The sequence below is a fragment of the Episyrphus balteatus genome, chromosome X (genome assembly GCF_945859705.1).
Source record: "Episyrphus balteatus chromosome X, idEpiBalt1.1, whole genome shotgun sequence".
NCBI classification, from domain to species: Eukaryota; Metazoa; Arthropoda; class Insecta; order Diptera; family Syrphidae; genus Episyrphus; species Episyrphus balteatus.
In genome coordinates, this window is record NC_079138.1 from 4,704,498 (window position 1) to 4,718,971 (window position 14,474).

Genomic DNA, 14,474 nt, shown 5'->3' on the forward strand with positions numbered 1-14,474 from the left:
AATTTCTGAACAGAAAACATAAGCAATTGATCAAAAAAGAAACACCACTCCGGGTAAACCTCGTAAAATGGTACCTAAATGTGTTAAACGAACTGTCAAACTCATACACAATTGTGACACATGTACTCTTTACCATGTTTACCAGGTTTATTCAGAGTTTTTCACCGTTTCATGAAATCTCGAAGGTATTTTCTTTTGACACTTCAGACACTTCTGTTTTTAATGAAACAAGAAAAAAAAAACCTTAATAGGCGTTTTTCTTGTTTTAGCCCCCAGTGGAGAACGGAGCTGTCAAAAAAACTAAATTAACGGAGCAAATTGAGTAAAAAAACTGAGCGCGGCTAACTTAAATACTTTTTTTTAGAGATTGAGATTAAAAAGAAAAAACAAAAAAAAATAAACTGGTTGTTCTGCCAGCGAAGATAGTTTTATATTAGACTTATTTTCCCTCCTGAGATATTTAGTAATTCTTGAGGCTGAATTAACTATGAGATTTATCGACATTCGTTTCACATGCAAAATTATTATTCGTCGGTGTTTTTTTTTTTTTTTTCTCCCAAAAGTAAATGATTTTATATGAAGGAATTTAAAATTTAATAAAAACAATAGAAATGTAATCAGAAAGTGTTATTCAAACATAACCGATTAATATATTTTTATGTTTTTCTAGGTCACATGTAGATGGAGCACTAAAAACATTAGGCGCGTCCCACCAAGAAGAGATCTCTGAGTGCTCAATGTCATTTTGGAAGAGAGGAAAATAATTTTGTGGGACAAGTTCTTTGTATATAAAATCTATAGTACTATCATAAAGTGAAATTTTTTAGTTTGTTCGCTACCTGAGTGGTAGCGAGGGCGCTTAGATCGAATTCAATAATGGGAGTAAGGAGATGAGATATACTTTTCTGTTTGAAATTTGACATATTTTTTAGTTCGTTCGTTAGCTTACTTTTTTGTGAAGCAAGCTCTAAATAATAACATTTTCTTCAAATGTTCATTAAATTTTTCATGTTCTTAGCATTTTTATAACTGCACACCACAAAAAAAAAAAAAAAAATCAAAACAATAACAAAAACAAAACAAACTAAAGAAATAGAAAGAAAACTGAGAAATTGAATCCAAACCATTTTCGTATCAGAAATCTGAGAAAAAAATGAGCGCTCAGCTGAGATTTTTTGTCTTATTTATAAAAATCTCTGAGCGCTCAGAGATCTCCCTTGGTGGGACGCACCTATTTTAAAAGAACACATCCACATGCCTCCTGACAACATAGCTGTCAAAACTAGAAATACAAACTGATATGGTTTGTGTCTAAACTAACTGCATTTAAATTGTGTTTATCTTTAGTACAAAATAATTTTTAGTACAAAATAATTGTTAGTACAAAAAGCGACATCTCTTAAAAACTGCTACAATATAACAATAGCAGGCGCACAAACTCTTCATTTGTGCGCCTGCTATTTGCAGTGATATTGATTTTTCACAAAGATTTTTCCATTTGAAATGAAAATGTCCACAATTCAATCACTAAAGTGTTTGAAATGAAAGAATGATTGAGAAAATGCTGAAAAATATTAATGTTTTTAAGGTTTTAAGAACGTCTCCTTGAATAATTAATCAAGTCCAGGTTGGTACCAGAGCATGGTTTAGGTAAATAGGTAATATCATTAGCGATTTCATTTTTGTTCTCTTCTGCAAATATGTGCAAAATTTGTGAAATGGCATCATAAAGTTTATGACGTTTGATTTGTCAGAGTCAAAAGCAACAACAATTTCCAAGTTAAACAACAATTCCAGCAGCTGCAGGGTTCCCAGGTTGATAGAAAATCACCATTTTTGCCGATTTTCTTAGACGAAAGGGATAAAAAAGGGGAGACGGATTGTCATTTGGCCTGATGCCCGAATTATATTTTTCGTTCACACTCATCAGACAATTTTCATCAAAACCCATTTTTCATCTTATTTTGAATGTATCTTTCGCCTATTCTGCTCTGAAATTCAAGAGAATGGATTATCACTGTCTGCCGGACAGACATGTCGTTCAATTTACCAACATGTCCGTCCGACCACCAAAAAATCAAAATTTTTTGCAAACCATCCGGCAAACCGGACAGTCTCTCGGATGGGTGTTCACATTATCAAAAAAACATCAGATCAGACCATAATGGCTGCTGGTCTGTCCGGTAAGTTAGTCAATGTGAACCCCCTAAACATAAAGTAGGTACCGACTTGCATATCTGGGCAAAACTTGCATAATGGAGTCGTAATTTTATATGACGTTTTGTTCGTCAACAACAATTTCAATAACACAGCTGTCAAAAACTTTGGAAGCCATCTTAAGAGCTTAACAGAACGCGTTGCTCGTGGCTCAGCGACTAAAATGACAGCTGTCAAAAATTTTGCTTTTGAAAATCGCTGAAAAATGATCGATCAAAATACAGTCACGTGACGGGCTGTCAAATTTCATATAAAAAAATGCCTTTAAAAAATCGATTTTTCTTTCCTTGAAAAATTCAGTGTTTTTTTTTTTATTTTTTGTAGGTATTTTTCCTTTTTTTTTATCAAATAGTTCCACTGAACCACTTCAGAAGAATAAAAAGAATACAAATCAGTAAACAAAAAGCAGCTCGTGAAAAAAATCGTAAACGTCAAACTCGCATCGTGACGAAGTTGAAAATAGTTCAACTTTTGAGCGAATCGCTGAGCAACGAGCATTCTGTTGCCGATGGGCGACTTCCATACAAATGTCAAATTTTTGACAGCTGTCATTTTAGCCGCCGAGCTCTATTCAGCTGTTTACATCCTTTCCTCTGACAGTTCTCGTTATTGACAATCTGAGTATTTATCATAACGTATTTATCATATTACTACATGACCACAATCATAAACAAAAAATACCAAGACTGGAAACTGAGCGGTCAAATGACGTTTGCTGCGAGGTGTGGTGAATGTCGTAAATCTATCATTGTGTTCGTGTTGGATGTGTGGTGAATGTCGTGAATCTATAAATGTGTGCGTGTTAACGTCATTTACCAACGTGGTGGCTTTCACATATATTCACATACAACATTGTACATAAAATGGTTTTGGGGGGTAAGACGTACGAAAGTTTCCAGTCTTGGTATAGTTTGTCGATGACCACAATGCGCGTATGCGTTAACTTTCGTTTAGCATTTATGCCGTGCGCTCAGAATAGAATGAAAACAATATGGATGCAAGAGGCATGGCAGAAATAATATAATTTTAACTTTATGAAAGGGTTGATAAACGAAGTGTGAATTAAGGAAAAATTGTTTTTGAAATAATTTTTGTGTTTTTCAACGTCTTTTTTTACTTTTCGAGCCAATGTAGTTAGACCTTAATTCTGAGTAAGATGGCGATAACGTCAAATTGAGCTGTCAAAAATCTATCGAGCATATTGACACTTGGAATCACGGCACCTGGTGGACAGTGCCGAAAACCTCAAAGTGGTATAGATTATTTTCCGATTTGCCGTTCAATGTAGTTTCCATAAGAAAAAAAAAAAAAAAAAAAAAAATACCTCGAAAAACATTGATTTTACGAATTAATTTTATATAAACGAGTATCAATTTTATTATTGTAAAATAATATTAATATGTGTTTATATTTAAATCAGGTTTAAAATATAAAAAAGTATAATAATACCTGTGTATTTTGTTTTCAAAAAGTATAAGTGAATCGCCTGAAAACAACAAAAAATACCATAAAAAATATAGAAATTATTAAATTATTCTATTATTTGTTTTGCTTTTTCACAAATAATAGTAGGTAAGCACTTTTTTTTACTTTCAACAATTTTGAAAAAAAAATTAGACCAAAGTAGTTTATTATCATTTTACAATAATAAAATTGATACTCGTTTTTTTTTTTTCTTATGAAAACTACATTGAACGGCAAATCGAAAAAAATCTATATCATTTTGAGGTTGTCGCTCCAAGTGTTAGATGGCGTGGAAAGCTATTTCCCAAGTCCCAATACCTTTTTTCTGTTTATCATGTGAGTGCGCATGTATCAGTTAGTGTGCTTCTACACGAAGACGTAGACGCACAAGATTCACATAAGAGCAAAGGAGAAATCGATCTTTCTCTCCCCCTTGTGCATCTACGTCTTCGTGTAGAAGCAGACTTATGGATACTCCTCTTGGTTTAAAAAACATGACGAAGCAGTTCTATCGATTTTGACATAAACTCATGCCACCTCATTCCCATTGCCTATATAGTTGTTGGTTTATTTATCTCTTTTTTTCTAAGTTGTGTTCAACGATGCTGTTCTGGAATGTTCTAGGCAGAAAAGTACCTACAGCTTTTTGCTGTTCATTATGTTTTTTTCTGTGCTAAACTGTTCTAGTTTGCTGTTCATTGCCAAATCTAGAACAGTTTAGAACAAGATTTTTTGTTCTTGCTTTTGAGTCAGATCAGGTTAGAACAGATTCGTGAGAAGTGTCAAAAGAAAAGCTTACATTTTTTGTTTTAATTTAATTGTGTGAATATTTCTCGGGTGTTCGTGGTTTTTATAACTAAAAACAATTTTTAATTATATTTTCCGCAGTAAAAACACAAAAAAATAGATAATAAAACAAACGAGAACCGATAAACAAAAAATTCATATAATTTACAATTTGTTTTTTTTTTTTTTATTTTGACAACTCTAACTTGTTCTGACGTTTCGCATTAAACTGTGCTGTACTGTCCTGTTCTGATAATAGGATTCTGTGAATACGTGTGAAATGTGTAATGAGTTTAGTACCTTCGATAACCAGGTTGTACTTAATGCGAAGGGGAATGAATAGCAAATGTTTAAAAATGTATTTTTTATAAGTTTATGATGATTTTATGGGTTTCGGAATTTTGCAAAGTTTGAAACAAAAAGACGAGTATTGGCTAAGAAAACGGCGGAGGATGGCCCTACGTACACTCAGAGAAAAATATAGTCATATTTAAAACTACTTTTTAACTATTTTCATTGTTTAAATCGTGATAACTTTACTTTTAAATAGTTAAAAATATTTAATAGGGACTATATACTATATACAAAATACAATGCATTTGTTTTAAAGTGGGAGCGGGGTCTATCCACCAAAAAAATATGTATTTACGGTTTGACACTGGTTCTCCTCGAACTGTTATTTTCTATCGCATGTGACTATTATAATAGTTATTTTGAACTATTTCGTAATTTTTTTTCTTTTCAAAAATAGTTGTTTTCAAAATTTCATTGAATTCTATCAAGAGACTAGCAAATAGGTACAAAGTAACTACTTTTTTTTCTCTGAGTGTAGGTGGTCATTGTCATTGACATAATCGTGTAAATATTCCATACAAAAGCTCAAAAAAAAAAAAAAATGGTTCCCAGATAGGCACTAGCTCAAAAGTAGCAACAGCAGCCATAAGAATAAGTATAATTGCCTGAATGGAGAACTTTCTCTTATGTCAGTGCTGGTTTGGAGAAAAGATTTGTAGTTTTTGGGCACGTTCAAACAGTTAACATAAAGCTATCGGATAGATTTTTGTTGTTGTAAACAATGTTAAAAATTAGCAAAGAAACGAACCATTTTCTGTCAAAAAATATAATCTGAAGATATCCGAGAATTTCTGGTATAGGTACCTCAGGTATCCGAGTGATCAGCTGATAAACATTTGGCCTTTTTCTATTTTGATTACTTTTCGGGCCATAATGCAAGAAATAAAGTGAAAGTAATTGTGGAAATACTTTTTAACGATACAAATAATGTAATTTCTTCAAAAGCAACAGTTTCCTCTTCTCAATATTCACATATTTTTTTAGTAGCTGCTTGGGCTCAAGCTATCTGGATAGCTCTTCGTTTAAAAAGATATTCCAGATATCTACGGGTATCCCAGATAGCCTAACCAATAGGTGTTTGAACGTGCCCAATGACAGGTCTCATGATGCAACTACTAAAGATTTGGCATTGCGCATGTTTACTGTTGGTTGTCAAACTTTTGTGGGCGTCACTGAGTTGAGACAAGTAAGTATTTTTGTTGCGATTTCACACTTATTCATGTTGTCATTTCATTCCGTTTCCTTTACGGTGACATTTATTAATAAAAACAACATAAAATCGCTTTAATTGACAAGAACAAACATTTTTTTAAACAAACTCTTTGAGCGCCCATGACGTAGATGCACTAACTTTAGTTGATGGACCGCCGTGGAATCGTCATATTCACACGACTAACAGCAGTCCATGTATGTCAATGTAAATGGTATTATAGTCCAGTAATTTTAGGTTTAGGAAAAATTCGTACTGGGCTGAATAAGCTCAAAAATAAAATTGAACCATGTTTAAAAAGTGTTGTCTAAATAATGAAGGCGCTTATTGTAACAAAAAAAAGAAACATACAAAATTTCCATAAAACGTGTTTTCCACTTTTGTATCTATACACTGAGGGAAAAGCCACCATAAAACAACGTGAAATCACCTTCTCTCCCTACTAACAATTTTGCTTCTATAATGCTTTACAGAAGCAACAATTGCATCTGTAAAGCTTTATAGAACCAAAATTGTTTGTCGGGCTGCGCTCTACTCCGATTCAACGATTCAGTTTACAGAAAAATGTTACATATGTTGTAGATAATTTCACGACGAACAATGATGACATCCGATCAATAGGTTGCAAGATATTTGCGAAAAACTTTTTGTGACCTTTTGACCCTTATAACTTTTTAAGCCGGCACGATATCAATGTCAATTTTTCACATCTTCATTCATAAACGCCGTAATAAAAGTGTATACCAAAATCCAGCCCAGTAGGAATTTTTCCGCAGATTGGGGTTTAAAAATGACTAAAATGACTGGACTATTAAAGTTAATTTAAAGAAGCTCGGCCAAAAGTTTTGTATAGAAGGTTTGTGTATTGAATTTAAACATGATTGTGTTCTTGTGCATGAACATGATGGCGCTCAGATAGATCAATCAAAAACAACCACCTTGCAATAATTTCCGCTTCCGCCTTAATCAAATTATTAGTATTTTTGAAAATGACGCTCGTCACTTATGAAAATGAAGTGTATTATTTTTTGAAAAATGACCCAAGAAGACGTAACGTAAACAAAACACTCACAAAGATTATGTTAGTTTCGATAAAACTTTGTTAATGTTGTTTGGTGTATCAAAAAGAAAAAGTGATACAATGTCCTTATTTTATAAGTATAGTCTCAACAAGTAACAATTTAACTTGTATAAGGTTCAATGCAAACTTTTTTTTGACTTTTATAAGAAGAAGAACAGGTGTTATGCAAATCATTTTAGAGCACATTACCGAATTTCCTCAAGACCTTCCTCCCCAGGCAATCCACAAGCTAATAGCTTGTGACGAACAACGTAAAACGACCTAATAGAGGCCTTTTTACAAAACAACGAAACATTTTAGCGAGGCTATAGCTTCACTATGTAGCCTCGCTAAGGAAACTATCACTTGCATTATATGTTATAATAAGGTCTTATAGAGGTTGTTAGAAGATGTTGAATTTATGAATAAAAAACAAAAAGATTTTAATGAATTTTATTTTTCTTTCTTTTAATTTTTTTCTATTTTGTTTTTTCTTCTTTTTTGGCCGAACATTAAAGATGAGGTGGGGGAAAAATTGCATACTTTTAAGATAAAAACATTGCATACTCACAGGCCTGCTGACACTTGATATATCGAGGCTTCCTTAGAACGGTTCAAAAAGGTCTTAAAAAGTCATTCTTTAACTAAAATTTACAAGGCTTCTTCTAAACACTTGTAGGATGTCTTAAAGATAACTCCTTTCTTTCCAAAATGGTTGACTTGCGTAATCAAGCCTAAAGCCACTAACCAAAGCTTATCGAATCGAAAAAATTTGACCTTATGCAAGCTAAATTGTTACTTGGGGATCCTTCTAAGTCGAGCCCCCTCTTAGTCGAATTTCCCTCCAATTCAAATTTTTTTTTAATTTTCAAAGAAAATGTTTAAAGAGAAATGATTATATCAATTTCTCTGACTCGATTGTGTATAAGAAGCTTAAGCGAACCTTTACCGAAACTGTTAGTTTTGAGATATGATAAAAACTGATTTTTTTGATACCTTATACAGTTTCAAGGTTTTAATGTCGTGCTGTCAAAAAAAAAAAGTTCTTACTTTAATGCATTTGTATATTTATTTTATTATATGAAATTTAAATGAAATGTTTTTCAATTAACAATTTATTAAAATCTTAAGAAGTGTGTGTATGTGTTTAGCCAAATGGGCATAACCAAATCAAACAAAAAAATAAAAATTAAATTTAAATTATATAAAATAAGTTACACCGAACTTATACTCTCCAAACTAGCAAACACAATATTGCTGTTATTAGCTTCCATGGGCCAAGGAATTTTTCTTCACTTCCAGAAGTGCTATCCTTATCGTCATCACTATGGTTATGGCTATGCCTATGGCCGGTATTGGTATCGTCGCTATGGCTATGGGTGGTATGGCCATGGCCATGGCCATGACTATCGCTAGTGCTACCACTAGTTTCTAAATTTTTATGCTCGACATTCGATTTAGGATAACAAGAGTCATCTATATCCTTGGCTGGGCCCATGCAACCAGCATAGCTCATCACATATGCCAAATAATTCTGTTCAAACACTCCACGAATGAGTTCGGAGCCTGGTCCACTTGAAAACACAACTACATCTTCACCACCATGAGTTTCGTCCTTCAATTTGAATGAAGCCATATGACGGTAAGTTGGATTTTGGCGTTTATGTCCAAGCTCTTCAACTGAGATCCACGTATTGTCGCTGCTTGTCGAGCCCGAAACTGAGTTATTTTTCCTATGCTCATCGTAACCAGGGCCGTTAGCATAGGTTAATGTCTCGTATGGTTTTTCGTTAGCTGTCTTATTAGCAAAACCTAAAATGTCATTTCCACGTACAGGATATCCGTTGAAAGTCATTGCATGCGAATGGTCAGCAGTCACAATGATCAAAGTATCATCTCTGCTTGTCAAATGCATGGCTGTTTCGATAGCCTTATCGAATTCTAATACTTCCTGAAGTGCTGCACGGGCATAGTTTTGATGATGTGCCTGATCAATTCGACCTCCCTCAACCATTAGAACATATCCATTTGAATTAGGACGATGCAAAACCTTGATAGCTTGTTCAACCATATCCTTAAGCTCCGGTTCGCCGTCCTCGGCACCAATTTTATAAGTCAAATGATTGTTCCTAAAGAGACCAATTACATGTTCAATATCTTGTGTGTCCATGCTCATTAATTGTTCGCGGGTCTGAACAAATGTACGACTTCCATTCGCTTGCATTGCAAGCCATTCATCAACAAGATTCCTGCCATCCGTACGGGAGCACACTGTTTCGGTGTCTCCAGTAAAGTTCCAAGTTTTCTTTTCGTTCAAATGTGGGGCACCCATTGGCTTGAGTCCACCACCCATAACAACATTGAAATGCTTGCCTGGAGCATGATCAACTAACTGACGAGCAATATCCACATGCATATTTCTGATGTCCTCTGGAATCTTTGAATCGCATTCCCAGTCCCGATCGTAGCTGTTGGCATATGTTGATGCTGGTGTAGCATGTGTAACTCTCGTTGTTGTCACAATACCAGTTCGTTTTTCTACAGATTGGGCCCAGTCCATGATTGAAGGAACTCGTCCCTTGGCTGGGTCATTAATGTCGCAAGTTGTGTCCAGACCAACAACCCCATAAAGTGTCTTTACACCACAAAACATTGCTGTTGCTGTTCCAGCTGAGTCAGGAACTTGCTTATCTACGTTGTAAGTCTATTAACAAGGAAAAATAGTTAAAACAAAGTTAAATGATCATTATCAATAAGACTCTGACCTTTGCAAGACCAGTATGAGGGAAATCGTCAAATGATAGAGAAACTTCTTCACCATTATTTGATCCATATCTTTGTCCTTTGAAAATTCGACCAGCTGTTATAGTTGTCATGCCCATACCGTCGCCAACGAAAATAATGATATTTTTAGCCTTGTGATCTTCAAGATTTGTCACACTTGAAGTTGCAAGTTTTTTCTTTAGAGTTTGTAGACCAATTTTACGCCAGTATGCAGCATCTAAAAAAACAAAAAATTCATTATCTTTCGGTTATCATTAAATGGGTAAATCCCTGACAGTAGATGCATAAATTTTTATTGAATCGTTAACAGTCTTATTGCGACTTTTCTTTATTATGAAAGTCTGATCAAGTTGTTTGCTTATCACCATGCTGATGAAATGAAATATTCACGTTTACGGTGTCAGAAATTCAAACAATCATAAATTTTAATTTTAACGAAATCACGTTCATTTGTCAGAAGTAAGTGATGGCAGGTAATAATCATGTCATGGAGAATAAATGAGTTAAAAAAATTTAAAAAAAAACTAACTCATCGAAGCATGAAATTTTCTATTCAAATGACAATTTACAAAAGTTTTTCTGTTCATTCAAAGTTGTTGTTGGCTTATTATAAAAATTACAAAAAAAAAAAAAAAACGAAGTTTATGTCAATTAGGTCTTAGTTATTAAGTCGTTTTAAGAGCTAATTTACTATATATTTTTTTTAAATCGTTAAATAGCTTATTTCTCCACTTCGTAAACAGTAAAACTTAATTTTTCGATATTTGTATGCATGTTGTTGTTAAACTGAAGGTGTGTCAAATAAGGCTCACATGGAAAAAAATAAACCACCAAACCACTGTTTTATCTCAAACTAAAACCAAAGCCTTTCAATGACATTGTTTGTTTTTTTTTTTCTGAAGTGTTTTTACACTTAGGGACATTATGGTAAGGGCCATGGGTAATATGGCCCACCAAACAATTGCTTTTCCTTAAGCTTAAATCATTATTTCTTGTTTTGGAGGCTAAAATAAGTTCAAACCAATGGAGACTGAAAGAAGAAGGATATAAAATGATTTTCCAGGGTGGGTCATATTGAAGTTTTGTATCGTAAAAAAAAAAAAAAAATCATATGTGCACTTCACACGTGGTAGAAGTGAAACCTTAAAAAATCATTTTTCTTGCAAAAAAATAGAAAAAATCTATCTATTTTTATTCTATCACCTTTAAATCCTTGTTTTTTATATGACAACCTATTATAAATTTTATATCATCTGAAAGCTTATTGTCTAAGCTCAAAATACATATGTATCGATCAGGTCTATAAGACATCTACAAAAAGAGCTAGAATTGTTTGAACTCGATGAAATTTCATCAAAAAAAGCAAAAAAAAAAAAACATTTATTTTTATGTTCTCATGCTATTAATTCAATTTTTTTGTTTGACAACCTAAAAAAAATTTTATACCATGTGAAAGCTTATTGTTTCAACTTGCATTATGATGCATAAATCTTATTTCAAAGATGTCTACAAGAGAAGTTAGAATTTTTTAAGGTCAACCATGTCGAATTTCCAGACTGAGATTACGATACTTCCTGCACTGGTAGCTGGTATAATCGCCAACAGATCTCCACAGGTGTTTTGAGGTATGTTTCAATTTTTTCAATTTAAGATTATGTTATCAGCATGCGTATTAAAGTTAAATCAAATTTGTATGTGCACTAGATCAAAAGATATAACGTGTGTTGGAAAAGAACATCTTTTTACCGTTATCTCCGAATTTTGAATATGAAATTAATTAAATTTTTGTACAATTATAATTTATTTAATTACCTAACTATCTACAGTACAAATTTCATTCATCTATCTATTAAAACAAAAAAGTTATAACAAGTTGAAGTCGTGTCGCGTTTTCGTTTCATCTTGTTTCAAATCACTACGATACTAAAGAAGTTTTCACTTCAAAAATCGAACATGGAATAACAATCAGACATAACATTACGATAATATAGAATGTAAAAAAAAAATAAGTCCCGAAATTCTGTCTATATGTCAGTATGTGTGAATGTATTAGAACCAGTTTTTTTTTTTTTTTTTAGTTACTAGTTTAATTTAAGAAATTTCTTATATCGTAAAGTTTTAATTTTATTCCAAATAAAACAATTGCATTTTTTTACTTTTTATAATTTTGATTTTACATGATTTTGATCTATTTACTTCAATATGACAGCATGTAGGTACTTGCTTTATGAAAAATAAAATTGCATCATTTTTTTGATCTCAAATTCATTTAAAAAGTTTGTTTTTTTCCTTTGAAAAACGAATTTTAAATTTTATTTTTTTTTTATATATTAGTTATATTATATTATTTTTTTTTTTTGAAAAATCAATATTTTGAAAATGTTTTGGTAAATTTTGTCGAATTTTCCTTTTGTAATGCGAATTAATATGTTCTTACAAATGTTAAATTGTTAAACTTTTTTTTTTGACGATTTTCCATTTTTTTTTCCTAAAAATTGCTTTTATATACAAAATCGAATGAAATACTTCGAAAATTATTGAAAACCATGTTAAAATTATTAAAAAAAAGAAATTTCTTATAAAAAAAATCATTAAAATATCAAATTATAAAAATATTTTTAAAATTTTTTTTTGAACTAAAAAGGCGTTGCCGTTTTTACAAAAAATTACACATTAATTTTCGAAAAAATATCTCTTATCACAAAAATTTCTTGGACAAAAATATCGAAACAAAATTAAGGTTGATTTTTTCAATTAATCATTTTAAAAAAATGTTCTAAAGTTTCTAAAAAAAAAAAAATCATAGTAGATATATATTTTTTAATTTGCAAAACAATTATAATATAAGTACACACTCATTATCACAACTATAATTTTATCTATCAATATCCCTTCTGGTTAAAATATACTTTCGCTTTCTTTTAAACCAATTAACGAGTTACAGGTATAAATAATATCAATTTCACACTAATCTACTTGTTATATTTTGAATTTTTAAATCGCGCTCAGGTGCCCAACAACGGTCGTCTAATTTGTTAATTCATATAATCGACCATATAATAGGGTTTGAGTTTGAGGTTAAATGAATGTGATTTATAAATTATTGTAATTTTTGTCTCACCTTCGTGAATTCCAGATGGTGGCTCGTAAGGAAGACGCAAACCCTCGCATACAGATGCAATTCCCCATAACACAAGTAAAACTGCTGAAACTCGTCCAACTAACTTTGCCATTATTTCTTCGTCGTTGCGTTGCGTTGCGCGTTAAAATGTAACGAACAAATTATTATTGCAAAAAAAAAAAAAAAAAAATTACTCCACGAGTATTCGCGTTACTGTATTTGCACTTTATGAAATGAAAAATCGTATTTTCGAATTTTCAAAATCTCCACATTTCCTGACGACACTAACGCCACGGCTTATTAGATACCGATATGAGGAGAATAAGTGTTGTGAATGACAGCTATCGAATATCTTAACTGACATACGAATTATCACAAGAATTTATATCCAAAAGTTTCACAGTTCTCAAAATTCGAACAATATAGCTGCAAATGAATGTACACACGGTAGGTATACCGCACCGCACAGTGATTATAGCGAGGCAGATACAATTGTGTAAACAGATTCGAGCAATTACACTGTATTGTATATTAGACTAAAGTGTTATTAATAAAAATGTGTATTCAAATAACGGTATAATAAAGTGGAATAAATATCAGGCTTGTCTATATTTATCTATCTTTTACAATATCTATACCTCCTCTGGTGGAAAGTAGGTAGCCGTAAAATTTAAAATTGGATGATGCTGATTTTTGTCGTCACTCGCGTCACCGTGTCACCGCACAATATCTCAAATGATCGTTAGCAAAGTGGCAAAGCTAGCGAAAAGCAAGTAATCTTCCGGATTTCTTACAAAAAAAAAAAAAATTATAAAATAAACAAATATCCAGATCCAGAATAACGGACAATATATCTCTACAGTAGCACTTTGAGCGACTATAATATTATGAACTGTGTCAGCAACTGCTATATTGCACAAGCTGACAAATTCTCTATTGAGAATGTTATTTTGTTTATTGCTTGCATCCATCCCATTGCGTCTCGTCTATTTTGCTGTGATTCTGATTGTTGTAAATTGGGGATTTTTTCTTGATTCGGTGAATGTTAGAGAAGCGTTTTTATGTGAACAACGTGCATACTGATATTTCAAATCGATAGGTGGTAGAGAAGAGGGTATTCATTAATTTCTGAGATAATTTTTGTTTGCTTTATATAATTTATTGAATGTGGGAATTCTTATTAATTGTAATCGATAGTCCTTAAGACGATTTTGTTTATTATTTTTTTTGTTTTATGTTTAAATCTCAAAGTATCAATTCTGCTAATAGTTTAGTTAACGATGAGTCAGAATGTAGAGGATATCTGAAAAAAAAGTTTTGACGTCAGCAAAGTTTGCAGAGTGTAAAAATCTCAATGGGGAGTCCACCATTTTGAAAAAGGCTTTAGATATCTGGAGAACAAGTTACAGGCCAGAATACTTGCAAGGATCTTTCTCAAGGACACTAATTAAATTTCGAATCTAAAAGGTCCTTGAATT

General features: G+C 32.3%; 1 protein-coding gene across 1 annotated transcript; it reads right to left on the reverse strand.

The window, feature by feature from the left end:
- Positions 1-8,141: 8,141 nt before the first annotated feature.
- Positions 8,142-13,729, reverse strand: LOC129920650 (alkaline phosphatase 4). Its single transcript, XM_056002089.1, has 3 exons — positions 12,997-13,729; positions 9,857-10,092; positions 8,142-9,795 (listed from the first exon to the last, which is right to left on the reverse strand). The coding sequence occupies exons 1-3, from the start codon at positions 13,106-13,108 to the stop codon at positions 8,317-8,319; spliced, it is 1,827 nt and encodes a 608-aa protein (XP_055858064.1). The 5' UTR covers positions 13,109-13,729; the 3' UTR covers positions 8,142-8,316.
- Between the last annotated feature and the right edge of the window lie 745 nt (positions 13,730-14,474).

Excerpts from the sequence above, each read along its gene's own strand:
- LOC129920650 (XM_056002089.1), bottom strand. The coding sequence starts at position 13,108 with ATGGCAAAGTTAGTTGGACGAGTTTCAGCAGTTTTACTTGTGTTATGG. Across the intron at positions 10,093-12,996 it reads ACCATCTGGAATTCACGAAG|ATGCTGCATACTGGCGTAAA; the intron begins GTGAGACAAAAA and ends TTGTTTTTTTAG. Across the intron at positions 9,796-9,856 it reads CTCATACTGGTCTTGCAAAG|ACTTACAACGTAGATAAGCA; the intron begins GTCAGAGTCTTA and ends CCTTGTTAATAG.